Below are 18,659 nucleotides of genomic sequence, written 5' to 3'. Positions count from 1 at the left end.
GTTATATAAAAAAGAAAGAAGTATAGCGAGTAATGTGAAACATAGATATATAAAAAGTATAATGAGTAATATAAAAGGAAGGAATTAATTTATGTTCCCGTTGTTGGTTCATTTGGTAGTTAACTTTACAAGTAAATATAATTTTTTCTTTGCGTCCTTCGCTTATGCCTTATTGAAATTACTTCATTGAAATTACTTTACATTTGTCCTCTTCGGTTTGACCAACTTTTTTTCCTTCAACTTTACTCATTGAAATTATTTCATGGAGAGAAGTAAAGTTACTCATTAAAACTACTTTATATTATTAAATCTAAATACATTATAAATTTGCGTCACCCAAATTATAAGGTTAAGTTCGTGCCGACAGTGGCAGATGTTTTTTTTTAAAGGACAGTGGCAGGTGATTGTTTTTTAAAGGACAGTGGCAGATGATTTGAGAATGTGCTTATATATCTCCTCTAGTTCTCAGTTTTCATCATTTGATAATTGAACATTATTTATCGATTAATTTTAATAAATTTGCACTCACTATTATATTTTTAAAAAATCATAGTTAAGTATATCTTGTAAATTCGTTTTAATGTGAGGTTAGAGTATATGATAAATAAGTGGAACAAATATATATATATATATATATATATATATAATATATTATATATATAATATATATATAATATTATATATATATATATTACTTTTTACATTTTGTAATAATCTGAACACTTTTCATTTATTTATGTTCCAAATTAGTTTGAACACTTACATGTTATATGAATTTTATTACAACCTTTTGACTTACATTCTTACTTTATCAATAAAAATCTACTTAACTTTCTTTTTCCTTGAATAAAAAATACTCTACCAACACTTATCTCATTTACTTTTTAATAGAATAAAATTTGATAATCACACTACAACTTAGAGCTGGTAAAAAAAGCCCGGCCCGAATTTTGGGCGGGTTTGGGCAGAATTTTTTGGCCCGTGGCTGGGCCCGACCCGTTTTTTTTTTTTGCTTTAGGCCGGGCTTTCGAGTAAGTCAAAATGACTTTTTAGTATAATTTTTTGCCCGGTCCGATTTTGTCTCGAATTTTTAATGCTCGACTCAGCTCGGTCCGGCTCATGATCACCTCTACTACAACTTATCACCTTAAACTACGTGTCACAACAAGTGTTCAAATCTTTTGAATATGATCCACTGTTATTTTAATTAATCTACTTTTTACAAATTTGGTCCACATTCCCTTTCTTCCAAATAATATAATTCAACTCCTACTACCTACTACGGGATTGTTCTCCCCATGCCAGCTTATTTTCAGTGCAGTTCAGTTAAGCTCAGCTCAAATCAGTTCAGTTCAACTCCATTCAGTTTAGTTCAGCTTCATTCTTTTATAACCATTTTGTTAAATATTATGTTGGTCTAATTTATTTTACTAATTACTCTTATTATTATTAATATTTATTTTTATATTATTATTATTAAGTATTATTATTATTATAACTATATATTTATTTTTTTTTATTATAGCTTTACTCATTATTATTAGGAGAAACATGATTTAGGTCAAAAGTACAAATAAACCCACGTTTTTTTGCCCATAAACCAATCAAATCATGTCAAAAAGGTTTATAATGCAATTTTGCGCGGTCCGTCCCAATCGTTATTTTTATTACTAAATATTATTATATTATTAAATCTAATTATTAAAATAATAATATTAATTTACTTCTTAGATATTATTGTTATTATATAATATAAAATAATTATTAATTATCATTATTATCATTAATTATTATTATTAATAATATTATTTATTTATAACTATCATTTAAAAATATCCAAAATACTATTATTATTATTCATTATTATTACTTATCATTATAATTATTATTTAATATTCATATTATTATTGTTTAAATATTATTTATATATTTATTACATTCAATTTAATTCAATTCAGTTTAATTCAATTTAATTCAATTCAGTTCAGTTCTGTTCAGCTCCAATCAGTTCAGTTCAGTTCAGCTGTCTTATACCGAAGAGAACAGGCCTTAAGTTTTATTAATGTCCATACTTTATGAGAGATTAGGCTTAATTGTTTGTGTTAGCTTTAATTGTGCCTAGGGCATTTGATATACAACCTATTCACCTCATGTAACATGTGGGCCAAATTAACTAAATACAAAAGTAAATACAAGAAGCCAAGCCCATAAGGGAAATATATACAACCTAACATCCTCCATCAAGTTGGAGCACGGGAATCAAGAATGCCCTACTTGCACAATAAATAGGAAAACGGTCGCTTGCCGAGCGCTTTGGTAAAGATATCCGCTAGTTGTTTCGTAGTAGAGACATGACAAAGGTAGAAGAAGACCATCTTGAACGGCGTCACGAACATAATGACAATCAACCTCAATGTGTTTAGTACGTTCGCAAAAGACGGGATTCTGAGCAATATGAATAGCGGACTTACTATCACAATACAGAAGCATAGCGCGGGTCTGATGAACCCTGAGACTGTCCATAAGGGCCTTCATCCACTTACGCTCACAGGTGATGGAGGCCATAGCATGATACTCGGCCTCAGCAAAAGAGCGAGAAACGGTATGTTATTTCTTGGGAGAAACGGTATGTTGTTTCTTGGTCTTCCAAGAGATGGGAGAACCACCAAGAAACACCAACCAACCAGAAATAGAGCGGCGTGTCAAAGGGCAACTAGCCCAATCCGAATCACACCAACCAGCGAGAGACAAATCACATAAGGAAGAAAGGAGAATGCCCTGACCGGGAGAGTCTTTCAGATAACGAACAGCAGGAAGGGCGGCATCCCAATGCTCCTGACGAGGAGACTGCATGAACTGAGCTAGGATATGAATAGTGTAAGCAAGATCAAGCCGAGTGAAGGAAAGGTAGATGAGACTACCAACCAGGCTACGGTAGGACTCAGGATCAGAAAAGAGCGGACCAGAGGCAAGAGCTAAGGAATGGTTCGGCTCAATAGAGAAAGCAGCAGATTATCGCCCAAGAGACCAGCCTCAACAATAATATCCAGGGCGTACTTGCGTTGACAGAGAGACAGACCGTCAGGATTACGAGCCACTTCAACACCGAGAAAAATATTTCAGAACCCCTAAATCCTTCACATGAATGCAGGCACCAAGGTATTCCTTGAAGGAGGACAAAGCAGAAGCATCATTGCCAGAGATAATGAGATCATCCACATATACAAGGACGTTTAATTGAACAAGACCCTTAGAAAGGGTAAACAAGGAGTAATCAGAGTAGGAGTGGCGGAAACCATAGGATGTCAAAGAAGTAACTAACTTAGCAAACCAACACTGAGGAGCCTAACGTAAACCATAAAGAGATTTCTTCAAGAGACCCACTTGACCCGGGGTAGCAGGAGTAAAACCGGGGGGCAGCTTCATATAAACCTCTTCAGAGAGGTCGCCATGAAGAAAAGCATTGTGAACATCCATTTGATGTAAGTCCCAATTCTTAGCAGCAGCAACAGCAAGGAAAGCACGAACAGTAACCATCTTGGAGACAAGAGCAAAGGTCTCATGATAGTCAATGCCTTCAACTTGATGGTTAGCAAGAATGACTAGACGCACCTTCAGGCGCTCAATGCTGCCGTCAGAGTTATACTTGATCATGTACACCCATTTGCAACCAAGAGCCTTTTTCCGAAGAGGGAGAGACTCCATAACCCAGGTATCATTATCCTCAAGAGCCTGTATTTCCTTGCGCATAGCAGTCTGCCACCCATCATCTATCATAGCCTCCTTAAAGGAGCGAGGCTCAACCCCATCAAGAAGAGCTGCAAGAAAAGTACGATGTCGTGTAGAAAAATCTTCACAACTAACAAAATGTACTAGAGGATATGGCGTACCTGAGGAATCTGCAAAGGATGAAGAAGAGAAGGGACTCGGAGAATGGACAGCATTAGTAACAAAATCGCGCAACTAAATGGATGATCGTTTGTGGCGAAGCCCACGACCAAACTCCAGGGGATCCGTAGAAGAAGAGGCATGAGGAGGATTCGAAACCGCGAGAGGCGGCCCAGCAAGCCCAGCAGAAGGCGATGACAGGGCCGAAGAGGAAGCAAGCCTAGCATTGTTAGGCACAGGTGAGGGAAGAGAAACGGGTTCGTGGGGGGGGCATAAAGGTGGGCTCATTTGAAGGTACAGGAGTAAGGGTGGGCGCAGGAGAGGAAGTTTGTGGGCTGGGGACAGGAGTGGGCTCAGTAGGGGATGCAGGAGGGGAGGAGGGCTCAGGATGAGGTGGGTCGTGATAATCAGTAGCAAATTCATCCAAAAAAGGAGGGTCCACTCCATGATCAGCCAAAAAACCAGTAGGGCCCTCAACCACAACACCATTAGGAACAAGAGTAAATGGATATTCATTTTCATAAAATACAACATCCCGAGACACAAAAAATTCCTCTTTGTCCAGATCATACAATTTCTCCCCTTTTTTCCATTTGGATATCCAACAAACACACAACGACGCCTACGAGGGGCAAACTTATTACCGTTGGCGCGTTGATTGTGGGTAAAGCGTAAGCAACTGAAAACACGCAAAGAATCAAAATCAGGAACCGTGCCTAGAAGCATCTCATAAGGGGTTTTATTGTTCAACAAACCAAAAGGAGTTCTATTGATTAAATACACAGCACCAAGAACACATTCACCCCAAAAAGTTTCAGGCAAGTCAGATTGAAAAATAAGAACACGACCAACATTTAAAATATGTTGGTGTTTGCATTCAACACGCCCATTCTGTTGAGGCATACCAACACACGAAGTTTGAAAAAGAATCCCATGAGTAGTAAAGTAATCATGCATACAAGTGAATTTTGTCCCATTATCACTACGAATAGTTTTAACTTTGAGCTCAAATTGGCGTTCAACCATGGCGAAAAAAGAACAAAAAAATGTAGAGACTTCGGTTTTACTTCGCAACAAATAAACCCAAACGGCACGAGAATAATCATCAACCAAAGTTAAAAAAATACATAGCATCAAAAGAAGATGGGACACGATGAGGGCCCCACAAATCACAATGAACAAGCTCAAAAATGCGAGACGTTTTATGACTACTAATAGGGTGACTCTCACGAGTTTTCTTGGCCATAGGGCAAGTCACACAGGCTTTATTCAAACTTTTCTTAGAAATACTACTACTGATAGCAGGCACTAACTTGAGAACTTTATTCGAAGGATGACCCAATCGACGATGCCACAACTCAAACTATGAAACACCCGTTGTGGTAACTTCATGAAGGGAAGGAATGCGCCGGAAAAAATAGAGTTCGTTTCTCCGTTCACCTGCTCAAAACATAGTCTCTGTACATTGCAACTGTATAGCACATAAAGAGTCAGTGAAACGCACAAGACATTTAGAATCATCAATTAATTGAGTGACAGAGATTAAGTTGCATTGAAGTTTCGAAACATAAAGAACGTTTTTCAAGAACAAGATACTGAGACGGGGCCACACGAACCATCAAAGTTGCCATAACGCTTTTCCCATCTGGTAATCCGACGGGCCAATGATCAAGACCACGAGTGTCAACCAAGCAATGTGCATCACCTATCACATGGTACGAAGCACCCGTATCGATTATCCAACCTAAGGAGGAAAACTCACCCGTCATACGCTCCCCGAAAACGGAGGACTCAGTGTTAATCATGTGAAGAAGAGTCTTAATTTGGTCGGGACTGAGGTTGGTAAGAGCACCCCCGACAGGGTTGGTAGACGCTGCATCAATCACGGCATGAGCACGTGGCTGCTCATGGTCACGCCCAGCGGCAGTCACGGTGGCAGAGGTAGGGGGACGAGCGCAAGCACGGTTGCGCTCCTTCCACCATTTCGGGTACCCATGTAATTTAAAACACGTGGCATTGTCATGCCCACGTTGTTTACAGTGATGACAAAATAGTTTGGTTTTATCAACCTATCTACGAGAACGATCCGCTTGCAAGGCAAAAATGGTGGTTTCATCACTAACCACTTTCCCTCTCGCTATCTCACGAGATTTTTTTTCTTGGATTAAGGCTTGATATGCCCTATATAAAGTCACAGCGAGAGTTATGTAATTTCTTCGTCTCCGTCGGCTTGCGAATGGTGCCATTGACGAAGACGAATTTTCGTCAGGCCTTCAGCGAAAGGGTGATTGCTCTCACCCACGCAACATAATTGTCACCCTTGAGGACGACGTGGGTAATGATATTTCCCGTCGTCGGCGCCAAGGTAATATGGCGAGGCAAGGTCAATTTTCGAGTCTTCTCCGTCCATGACAGATCGGGAACTTGTGCACGCTGGTGGCGTTCAAGATTGGCGATGGTGGCGGAAGGTAGAAGAAGAAGTTCAGGATGGCGGGTGCGTTCAGAAGGTATAAGCGCGCTGCTCTGACACCATGAGAGATTAGAATTAATTATTTGTGTTAGTTTCATTAATTATGCCTAGGGCATTTAATATACAACCTATTCACCTCATGTAACATGTGGGCCAAAGTAACTAAATACAAAAGTAAATACAAGAAGTCAAGCCCATAAGAGAAATATATACAACCTAACACTTTTTCTCCACAAAATAAAATAATAATAATAATAATAATAATAATAATAATAATAATAATAATAATAATAATAATAATAATAATAATAAGAGTAAATTGTCAAGAATAAGTCAACCTTTGCGTTGACCGCTTTTGACAAGTCAACCTTCATTTATTCCAGTAGCAAGTAAAGCTTGTACATGAATTAGCTATTAACGAGTTTTTTTACTTATGACCTGAACAACCCCTACAATTTTGTTCAGTTTTAAGTTTCTCACGGAACTTTTATAAAATTCAAGCAGTGCAAATATGTTCTAGAGAACAATTTAATGAGTTCTAGAATACACACCTGTTAAAACTGAACAAAATTGTAGGGTTGTTCAGGTCATAAGTAAAAAAACTTGTTAAAAGCTAATTCGTGTACAAGCTTTACTTGCTACTGGAATAAATGAAGGTTGACTTGTTAAAAGCGGTCAACGCAAAGGTTGACTTATTCTTGACAATTTTTCCTAATAATAATACCTACGACTTTCCATATTATGAAATAATTGAAACATCTCTTTAAAAAAGATCCCACATACTCCCTTCCTCCATAGATAGAGTTTCCATTTTTTCATTTAAGTTCGTCTCATACTCATTTCCTTATTTGAAATGAGTCCACCAATTAAAATATTATTTATCTTTCACTTTTTATTATATTACCCAATTCACCATAAACAAGATGACTTTGTAAAGTTTTTCTTATTCTCTCTTCTCAATAAATAATTCAAGAACAGTGTAACAAATTCAATTTTTAATTCTGATTTAACATAACTAAGATCCCACTTACTATTTCTCCTTAATTTTTGTGTCAAAAACAGATGAGAACTCTATTAAGGGACGGAGGGAGTACAAGAGAGAAGTGTTTCACTTATTTCAGAACGACGAAGCATCTCCTATCACATAAATCACCTTTACAGTACAAAAATAATTGAAACCAAACAATGACTTATTATCCAAAGCTACGTTTCCTTATAAGTGTCAAGAGTATTGTGGGACGAATGGAGTAAAAAGTTCAAGGGTTAAAAAGCGAAAAACCTAATCTTTATCGCATTTATGATTATTGTCCTTAGAATTTTTACATTTTAATTTATCGAATTTATAAATATGTTTAAATCTAAGCAAAACAAAATTATCTTTTAAGAAAAATACAAATTCAGGTCCATTTAGTCTAAAATCGGATTGGACTGGAAAATTTTCGTTCCAATCCACAAAATATCCAAATGTTGATCCATCGATCAAACTGTCTCTGTCCTTTAATATAGGAATCAATTTCTAGTATGTAGGAATAATGCTTAGGATTTCTCGGTTGCTAGAAAGTGCAAATTTGTTTAATTGAATACCAAAATTCTGTCTATGGAAGATTTTACCTCCCGAGATTTACAATTTTGATATTATTGTCAAAAAAATATATATATAATATTTTACTAAAAAAATTACACATATTTCAACTGAACTTTATGTAAATTATACTAATATATTGAACAAATAACTATTGCGCTATACAAGTGTGTTTACTTCACGTGAACTTATCTGATTTGGACCTGGTTATTTTTTTATTTTATTTTATATCATGCCTAATTAAATTTGATGTCATGTACTAATGAAAAAAGTTGCTTGTCATTTTTAAGGCCTCTGGTGTTGCGGACTTGCGGTATCAACCTCAAGCAGACATAACATGAGTATTTGAGTACATTACAAATGTTGTGGTTCACCCCGATGTATTTAAAATTTACAAAATAATGTGATTCTCCCAAAAAATCGGAGCATATGATATTAAAAATGCTGCTATGCTCCTACAAACCAGAGCATTTAAGGTTTGTAAATTTCACTCCATAGAAAATCATTTTTCGATTAAAAATATTTCCGTTCAACCAAATGGACCCATAGTTATAGCATTTAGTGGTTACCCAAATGCTACAATTAGAGGTGATATATAATCATGAGTTTATCCCAATCAACGGCCATCAAAGGACTGAGTAATGCTCATAGTCATCACGGTGTTATTTTAGGTTGGTGAATCAAGTAATGATAGACATGTTGACGGAACTTTTGCTAGATTAAATAGCATATTCTATTGTGTTGGTTTAAAGTAGATTCGCAAAGTTTCACGTTGGCAGAATATGACGCTTTAAGGCGTTGGGTTATGGAGATATTGGATGAACTTGCGGACGTTGCGGAAATCGAATGCGTACAGTCGTGAAGATGAGTGTGCATTCTCCGGAAGTTTAGTGAAATTGTATAAGATAGAGTTGTATCTGAACCATATATTTTAAAATTAACGGCTCATATTAATTGGAGGGAAAAATTAGGGGGTGAATTTTGATGAGAAAAGATGGGAAGATTTTAAAAAGAGAATATATGAACCATTGATTTTTTTTTTTATTCAATAGTTAACATTGTTCAAACTCTACCTTGTAGAGTTATTTTACAACTCTATAGGATCCAAACACTCGTGAAGATAGGATGATTTCGACTTGTGACTCATCATATTTTTATTTTTATTTTACTATTTCAGTGTTACCATATTATCACAAATTATCGAGCCAACATAGACATTACATTATACGTAAGACAGAGCGACAGCTTACATTCATTGACATAATGTTGATCAGTAGCAGTTCTTTGAATTGTGTAAAAAATAATCTCCAGGTATATTTATGTTGTTCAAGACCTAATAATGGGAATGAGGAGATTGCAGAAGTTGCTATAGATTATTTTATGGATTTATTTACTACCATGAGCCCTCATAGAATTGATATAGCTCTGGCAAGCATTAATTCCACAGTTACTGATAAGATGATAAAATAGGAATAGCAAATAACTACATTTTATACATTAAATATGAAAAGTGACTAAAAAACTTCATAGGATGGAAGAACTAATAACAAAGAAAATGCATTTAACCCATCCATAGGACATGCGATTAGGCTAGAAAACAATATACATTTCGGTTCCATTGTTAATTTAATGGTATATCAGAGATTCTGAAAATTGTTATTAGCTATATGCATGTGTACACGCCGACCATGCAAGAGCAATGGAAATGTTTTCTTTTCATCAAATTTTACTGATGTCAAAAGTAAATTACAGTCTGAATGAGTACATTTTCTGTACTAAAATAGTGAAATGTACAGAAAGAGGGTAACAATATTACTAACATAATAAATATTAAATATATAGACAATTACATCAGAGAGGTATAAGCCATTCCAAAGGGACTGGAATCCTTTGGTTACCAAATATTGAAATGCCTGATTGCCTGGTTGTATATCCAAATTAGGCTCCTGTACAACATAAACTAGACCATCCGAGATCGCACCTTGATTCTAAATCGTCTGAGATGACCAAGAAAAACGCAGGTCCATCCTAAACTTCACCACTTCTCTCTACCTTTTCTGAGCTGATTTAAAAGTCTTGTAGCTTTAATGAGTCTACATCAGATAGCAGAGTTCTGAATTTTTTTTACAAGGCATGGCAACTAACTGAGTCGTGTACCAAACCATCTCACATAATGAGATTTTTATTAGCCAATCCGTGCTGCAAAAAAACCCGAGCTGCAGTGCTACCACCACACAGGACCCTTTTCTAGCATTTGCATCATGGCTAAAGACTTAGTGCCATAACAAGGGGCAAAAGACTACCTCCTAGGCCAATTCATTCTGAAATCCAATCCGGATTCAAACATTCCACCTAGAGGCCATGGGTCCGATTAGGCAACGTCGAGCGAGGACTAAAATCTACAGAAGGATTTTGCTTTACATGCTCTCGCAATAGCTGCTGGGACACACGATCAGCCAAAATAGTCCGTCTATTACATGGTTCTCCTTGACAGGGTCGTTCTCTTTCAATCTGCTTTACACGAAATTCATTTTCGGAACTCACTAGTGTTAAAGTATGGGATCCAGATTGCATCCCTCGAAGAATGTTCGGGTTCCGATCATTGTAACATGGACCGTTGAGGAAAACACTGTTCGGGGATTTGGGCAAGGCTCCAAAACCCTCTTGCATATAAAGCGACTGCTGTGCGTGATGAAATGGAATTGCACCACTACCACCAGTAAGGGGTGTTGATGAGCCAGATGTAGTTCGGGGACTGGATATAGGAGAAGGCGACATCATACCGTTAAGGTGCTGAGGTGACCTTGGATGTAATAGAGGGCTACCAATAGGAGAGACAGGACAAGATATGTTCCGTGGAATGTGATACTCACTAAGATCAGAAGCATGAAAACAGAATCAAATCAGATCATAACACACATCTGTTTTCCGCAATGTGGACATATGTAAAATTAAGAGAGTAAAAAGAAACCTGGAGCGAGGTCGAGCGGGTGAAACCCTCGATGAATGAACAGCAAGTCTTTCCGTGTCCAAGCTGGAAAGGTTCCTCTCAAGTCCAACCCCCTGGAGATGATTCATGTGACCAAAGATAGAACTTAGGTCATGTAGATGCAGTATATGTATTAATACAAATGCAGATGTCTGAACCTATAGCCCACAAGCCTACATAAATGCTAAATGCACCTTTCTACAAGATGTCATCCGTATAAAAGGTTACAGGGGGTGCAGCCTATCCTAAATTATGAGACTGGAGTGTTGCTCATTTTCAGAGAACGAGAATTAGCCAAAGCGAAAAATCCAAGATACTCCCTCCGTTTCTTTTTACTTGCTACATTTTCCATAAAATGGATCTCTTTTTACTACAATTCATTATTTGATAATCATGGCCCGCATAAAATATCCATATTCCCCTTCATTTTTGTCCTCTTCTTAACTATTTTACCCCCTCCCCCCTTTTTGTAATCTTTATAAAGTTATGGCCCCACCACACTTTTTCTCCTTTCCTAAATTCTTGTGCCCACAACAATATTAGCAAGTATTTATAGATGGAGTGGGTAAATGTAGAGAACTAGATGAAGACATTGAAACTAGAACATACCAAAGACCTCATCCCATTTGAAATACTAGTTAGAGGGTCAGCTGGCTCAGGACTTGGTATAGGCCTTTCCAAAGGAGCAGTATTCTTAACAAATGGATGCTCAAGTAATTGAGCTGCTGTGTGACGATGCTGTGGATTTCGCTGCAAACATAACCTCACAAAATCTTTTCCTTCATCAGATAGATGACCGGGAATAGCTGGTAACTCTTTACTGTTACCTATCTTGAACATAGCAGCAACCTGCAAAAACGGACATTATGACAACGTTATCTACTTGTCCAAGAGGCAGATAAAGACAGTATTTTTAGTACGACAGATAAATGAGACAGATATAGACAATACATGAACCATTAAAAAACAAGTTTTGGTAGCATAAATTAGGTCAATGTAACGACAACATAGCATGAATAACTGTGGAATATGCAGACAAAGACAACTTATGAAGATAATGTCATGCTTATGCACAGAAAAACACAGGACCAGAAGTAGTGGCAATTTCAAAACCAACAGGCTTTACAAAATTAAAACTCACAAACCCATTCCACAAGTAGCACCAAGGATATACTAACTAACAAACGCTGGGACATGGCAATGGAAAAAAAAAATAGTAAAATCAGAACCATCAACACCAATCCAGCTTAATGGCCAGGGACCCAGGTGGTTTGAGTCTTTGAGATAATATAACAGACCTAGATTTGGGCATTGAGCATAGTTCAAATCAGCCATTGTTTTTCTTTTTTTTTTATTTGCCAACACACGCATTGGTTGTCATTTTTTCGTATAAGTTTTAAAAATAAGGCAACAGTAAAAGCCGGATTGATTTAGAAATCATTCTTCCAATAACTGAATTATAAAGCACTGACCCCTTCATACTGGCTCCATGGTGGTTTAGTTGTCGCCATTTCTAGGACAGTGCAACCAAGGCTCCATACATCAACAGCAAGGTTGCAACCATTTGAATTCTTTATAACCTGCATACGAAAGAGAACTATAAATACCACAAAAAATCACAATTGAAAGTTGAAACCAAGACTGGTGATGACATGTATATGCACCTCAGGTGCCATCCAGTAGGGGCTTCCTTTGAATGATAAAGGACATGACTGTCCTGTGATCTGCAAAATTAATTGTAAACAATTAAGGAGGGTGGATTGTTACAATTGCTAGTTTCCTGAAATAAAGGTGAATTTGAACAAGTCAACATCAACCTATATCTATACTGCTCTAGCTTCTTCTTTAGCAGTTTGTGGATCAATGAAATACATGACGGTTGTGTTTGGGACCATGAATTTCATAAAAATCCTTGATTTCAATTCTTGAATTTGAAATTCTTACATTCAATTCCACAAGTAATGTTTGGCAAATATTAGAAATTCAATTCTAGAAGTCAATTTCATCAAAATGTTTGGAGATAAGTGGAATTGGTGCTTTGGAATTGAAATACCCTAGCATCTTTGCAACCAAATAAGATAAGAATTACAGAATTGGTATTAAATATAAAAAAAAAAGTTTCTTCGGCAACCTTATTAACATTGTCCAAAAACAACCTAAACTATAACTTTTATCTGAGAATCTTTTTTCTAAAAATAACTTTATTCATCACCACTGATTTTTCACACTAAAACCAGAGGTATTGAAAACAAAATCATCCACAAAATCGAAGTATATAAATTAACTTATAATAAATACAAAGATCTAAAATTTCAAAATCAGAAGCAACAGTGTGTCGAAATTTTCCCCAAACAATTGTAACCATTTATAGAAACAAAGGAAGGAGATTGAAGAATGAGACTTATGGAGAAAAGAGGAGTTGTTAATCCATGGATGCTAATAATGAGCTTGGGAAGGGAGAGAAAGACACAGTAAGAGATGGTATATGAATATGATTGTTATGGGCTAGTAATTGAAATGATAGGGTTTACATTGACATTTCAAATTCTATACTATTGGGCCTCTTTAGAATCATTCAAGGGATTTGGTCCAATTTTGAATTTGAAATGCTGTGGACATCCAAACACTAAATTTGCCCAATTCCAGAATTTCAATGAAATCCATGCTCACAAACACACCATAAAGATAATAAGGCACTTACATGCTTTGCCATACCAAAATCCGCCAACTTCACACGTCCATTGGGGTCAACAAGTATATTCGCACCTTTGATATCCCTGCCAACGTAACAACTTATATAACTTCCTTCGTCGTAAACTACAACTGTATAAATTTTCTTTATCATACAGAAACTAACTTCCATTTATAACCTTACACAAAAAAATAACAGCTATCGTAATTCACCTATGAACAGTATTTTTTCCATGGAGGAATGCAAGCCCGGATAATATTTGCTGGGTATAACTACGTATTGCAAGTTCACCTAGCTGTCCATATTCTTGAAGAAGCTTATAGATAGACCCACCAGACACATATTCCAAATAAATATAGAGTTTATCACCAACCTGTAAAACAGATGAAATGTAAGTGAAGCAAAAGACAAATGGGAATGTAAATTCATCAGTATCTGGATCTCCTAAATTTGCATAAGAAATAAACCTAAACCAGCCAAGAGAACTATAACTTGGACATTATCTAACATAAATCCAAGAATTTTAGCAGCGTTTAGCTCCAATAGGATCTAGGAAAGTAACGCATACTTACAGTTTCTGAACCATAATACTGCACAATATTTGGATGTCGAAGCCGGCTCAACAAAGAAATTTCCTGCAAAAGCATAAAACTTTTTACTATTAAATATAGTTAAGGCACACATTTAGAATGAATGATGCAATGACAACAGCATATATCTTACACAACCCCATGCCTACGGTGTAAACATCCATAATTGACATATGATTACAAGGAAAAGTTGTAACACAGACATACAATGATCCTCACATAATAAATCCGAAAAATGTAATCATGAACAAGAGGACTACAATCTTGTGATGTTCACTGTTCACATGAAAAACCACCAGAAACATCTTCATACGTGATGGCCCATACATTAAGCAGGCGAAAATATAATACCTATTTTGTGGCTTATTCAGGCATACTTCTTTTTTGTTTTATCTCTTGGGGAGAGGGTTTGCGGAGAGGACGAGGGGAGACAAATTACCTGTTGAAGCTGCTTAGCACTTTCCTTTGACTTTGGGTCATCAGAAAACAGCGTAACCTCCTTCATTGCACACATTTCACCCGTATCACTGTCACATGGAAACGATAACTTGATCAGGAAATTGTCCTCCAACTTTATGCTCCAGCAGCTATTTAAAGTAAAAATAGTAACAATGATTTAGAATAATAACCACCTATTAAATCCGAGATAAACATGTCCAAATGTTCCTCTACCAAGCAACCTTCCCTTTTTCCAACGTGAGGTGGGACTTGGAAGGTTCTCCCCTCTGGCTGGGCTTCTTGGAACGGAGGGGGATGTGGCTGCTGAATTTCCGTGAGAGAACGGAGAAGGAATCGGTATAGCTACCGGAGGAAGAGGCAAACGATGACTCTGTTGTTTTCCGTCATCACCCCAGCTTGCATGTGCTTCAGAGCCCGGACCTGCAGCTCTAGGATGGATAGGAGTCACAGCACCACTCTGAACTCTAGAGCCTGGCCCAGGGCTAGTCATTCTGGGACTAGGTATTGGGGAGTACTCTGGACTGCCTCTGCTTGGTTGTTGCCAAAATATTTGCCCGGACACATCCCCTCCCATAGAATTGTGGCCAGAGTTGTGGCCTGAACCTGGACTTGAGCAGTGACCAGATCCAAGCAACGACACATCAGTGTAAGGTTTACTAGCCCAGAAAGCAGTGTTCAGAACTTGCTCAGGGTTGGCCATTCTTAATGGGCTCCTGGAGGGGCTAGACATCGAGCTGTCAGGAGCACTAAAAAAAGCTCCATGTGGAGGAACCTGCAAATTTGGTACATGATTGCCCAGAGGCCTTTTTCTATGGGGGGTAGTAGTAGTTTGCTTGCTTAGCAGAATATTAACAGGTCTTGGTGCTTCTACTGAATCATTTTGAGCAGCTTTTGATGATTGATCCTTGAGTATCACACTTGCAAAAATAATATAGAAAGTCAATCAGATTATCAATTTTGCGTTATTTGCACTCCCATTTGAATATTTGGAAGTGAGCAAAGTAAAAAAGATGCAAAAAGAAATACTCTAAAATCGAGGCATCAAGGAAGGGAGCAGGCAAGGTTCATCCTCACCTAGATGGGCTTCCAGCTGCAGTTCTAGCCCCAATGTCAAGATCTGATGCTTGAGGACTACGCAGGCGGGACTCTGTCAGATCATCACTTTCTACTGAGCTTTCACTCGAAACAGAAGCAGTAACCAGATCGCTGTCCAACTCTGCAGGATCTGCCCTGCTCCTAATGCAGGAAGGTCTTGGAAGGGGGAGAAATATTGATGACTTGGAGCTCTTTTCTGTTTTTGGTTTCGATGACAGACTGATTCCAGAATCAGTGCGGCTTACAATGGCAGGATGCATGCCTGGAAGTGGAAGTGGCTGAGAATGTGGCCTTTCAGCAAAACTTTGACACCTTGCAACATGCTTGGATTCCTTGGAAGGAGAAGGAGATCTGGACTCTGCCCTAGATTGAGCACCCCTCTCCGATATACTGTCAATGCAATGCCTACGAGATGCTCCTGAGCTACTATCTAATTTCACATCAGATGGATTTCTGAACTTCCGTCGTATTGAATCAAGGAGTGTTCCATCACCTGTTTTTTTCTTTGCTTCTTTAGATGATAATTTCCCCCACCATGAAGGCATAGTTTTGTATTCAATAACTTCAGTAACCAAGTCAAAGGATGACTCTCAAGCAACAGGTACAAGCCAATTTCATTAAGTTATGCAGGTATACATTATCATAGTACGTCAACGAGATTAGACTTACGCACCAAAGTAAAGCTCCATTAACACTTTCAAGGAGATTGATCACAGAAGGTAATATCAACTGGATTTGAGCACACAGTACAAACCATTTCAAAAGGTACTGGCCTGGAAAGAAAGTATCAAAGACAAAATTTCTCAGTTCCTTGATGGAATACTAGCAATAAAATGCTAGTCATTTCTACAATAACATTTCACCCTGCTTGCAAGTTAAAGCCAGGAAATGCTGGAGCAACCAAAGCAATTAAAGATCAAAATAACAATCAACTCTATCATTTGAAGGCAGACATGACATCCCCCAAACTTGAACATTAGGTGCAAATATACATCATTTGATCCACTCGTTGTATTAGGTTCAGTGTTATGCCACGAACATGATAAAATTAAAGACAAACTCATGGTAAACCTCAAACAAGAAGTGACACTAGTACAACTGCTCCCCTAACTACCACTCAGAATTTTTAAAAAATGTTGTCCAAAAAGGAAAGATTGTAGCATACTGCTTTTCCTCTCACAAAGAAACTTCAACTCCATACATAAATCTTCACTATTTTCTCTCTCAATCACAAACTTTGTAAGTCTCAATTACTAATACAGTATAGGAAAAAGAGATATTTTTGTAATTTTGTTGCCAATACAACAATACTACTGATTTCCATAGATAATATTCCAAGTTTTTTCTTTTTCACTTAGGGTTCCCCGGGAGAGGGGAGGCAAGATTTGGCGGACCCGGAGAGCTGGGAATCCTATCACTTGGATTGATCTCTATAATATACTGGACACTCTCAGGAGTCAGGGTATTCTCCCGAAATGCCTTCATGTAACTTGTGAAACTCCATATCCTCCCCCCCCCCCCCAAAAAAAAAAATATCTAAGAAGCCCAAAAAATAACAGCAATTCATGGCAATGAGCCTATGACCTCCCATAACCCACTCAAAAACTCAATAAAGCGGGGCTATTCCTTCTCTTTAAGGTATTAGAATTAGTCTTGGTCTCTGCATAGGAGTTCCAATAATTACTTGACTAATTCCACTCATAATCAGTTTCTTAATTCTAAAGTTGTTAAGACTTTTCAACAATTTTCAAGTAATATTCCACTCCAACGAATAATCATTGGTCTTTCCCATTTTAGAACTATGTCTGTAATATCTCATTCCTTTATATAGCACAACTTACACATCATCTATAAATCACCAACACAACCACAAGACACAGAGCAAGTATTCTGTATATTCCTCAACAGTTCGCTCGTTAATGAACACAACTCGAAAGTCAGGCTAAAACTTTCTTGTAATTCAGACTCAAAAACATCAAACTGATAGTCATGCTGTCATCAACAACAGCATCACACAAAGAATCAAAAAACTTCTCCAGATTCTAATTTCTCTAGCAGAAAGTTCGCCACATCGTTCCCAACACAATCAGCCATATATTAGATCAAACAAAGAATACTCAACTATAAAAAACAAAAAAAAATCACGCACAACAAAACCAGTGGCGGATCCACGAATTGACTCACAAAAGACGAACTGGACAAAATAGCTTATAAAATTCAACAATTCACAAATAAAAAAATCATATTTAACTTACTCCAATCAGAAATGAAAAAATTGAAAAGTTCAAAACCTTAAAAATGACGAATCATACGATTTTAATAATCTACTAATCCAACCAGCAATTATTTTTTTTTTAAAAGACAAAATTAGACAAAAAAAAAAGAAGAATAATAGAATTGAAATCTCTTACCACTGTTGAAGTTGGGCGCAGCAGTGAGCTGAGCAACAAGAGTTCGTGGAGTTTGGAGCGCGGCTATGCGCGACGGTATGAGCGAGTGCGGGCGCGGTGGCGGAGGAAGAGACGGTGGTGCGAGAGATCCGAGCAGTGGCGGAAAGAACTAGAAGAAACCCTAGGTTGATGAGGAGAGAGATGCAGCGTCTGTGAGTTACTCTACTCAGTACTCAGTGTTGAGGAGAGAGAAAATTAAAGTTTTAAATGAGGGAATAACAAAATGGGGAAAAACTTTGGTTGTTAAAGTATTCGATCTCAGGACCTACACACGAGGTAGTGTTTTCGTAAGAAATTTACAGCTTTTTTTTATTATTATTAGGAAATTAAGTCAATCTAAGGGTTAATCATTACAAGATTACTAGCCTGTCGGAAACACCAACACATTGACTGATAAGGCATGCATAGCATGTTAAGGAAATACCCCCAACATAATACTGGTTG

General features: G+C 37.4%; 1 protein-coding gene across 1 annotated transcript; it reads right to left on the bottom strand.

The window, feature by feature from the left end:
• Positions 1 to 9,629: 9,629 nt before the first annotated feature.
• LOC104908808 (mitogen-activated protein kinase kinase kinase YODA) lies at positions 9,630 to 18,437 on the bottom strand. The gene is made up of 12 exons (XM_010697964.4): positions 18,177 to 18,437; positions 15,745 to 16,538; positions 14,844 to 15,587; positions 14,651 to 14,738; positions 14,194 to 14,256; positions 13,834 to 13,994; positions 13,631 to 13,706; positions 12,594 to 12,653; positions 12,402 to 12,509; positions 11,539 to 11,778; positions 10,912 to 11,003; positions 9,630 to 10,812 (listed from the first exon to the last, which is right to left on the bottom strand). Exons 2-12 carry the CDS (start codon positions 16,308 to 16,310, stop codon positions 10,293 to 10,295), a joined length of 2,718 nt encoding a protein of 905 aa, XP_010696266.1. The 5' UTR covers positions 16,311 to 16,538; positions 18,177 to 18,437; the 3' UTR covers positions 9,630 to 10,292.
• Between the last annotated feature and the right edge of the window lie 222 nt (positions 18,438 to 18,659).

The sequence above is a fragment of the Beta vulgaris genome, chromosome 7, assembly GCF_026745355.1.
Source record: "Beta vulgaris subsp. vulgaris cultivar EL10 chromosome 7, EL10.2, whole genome shotgun sequence".
NCBI classification, from domain to species: domain Eukaryota; kingdom Viridiplantae; phylum Streptophyta; class Magnoliopsida; order Caryophyllales; family Amaranthaceae; genus Beta; species Beta vulgaris.
Note: the sequence above shows the minus strand (reverse complement) of the source record. Positions and strands in the feature narration are given on the sequence as shown.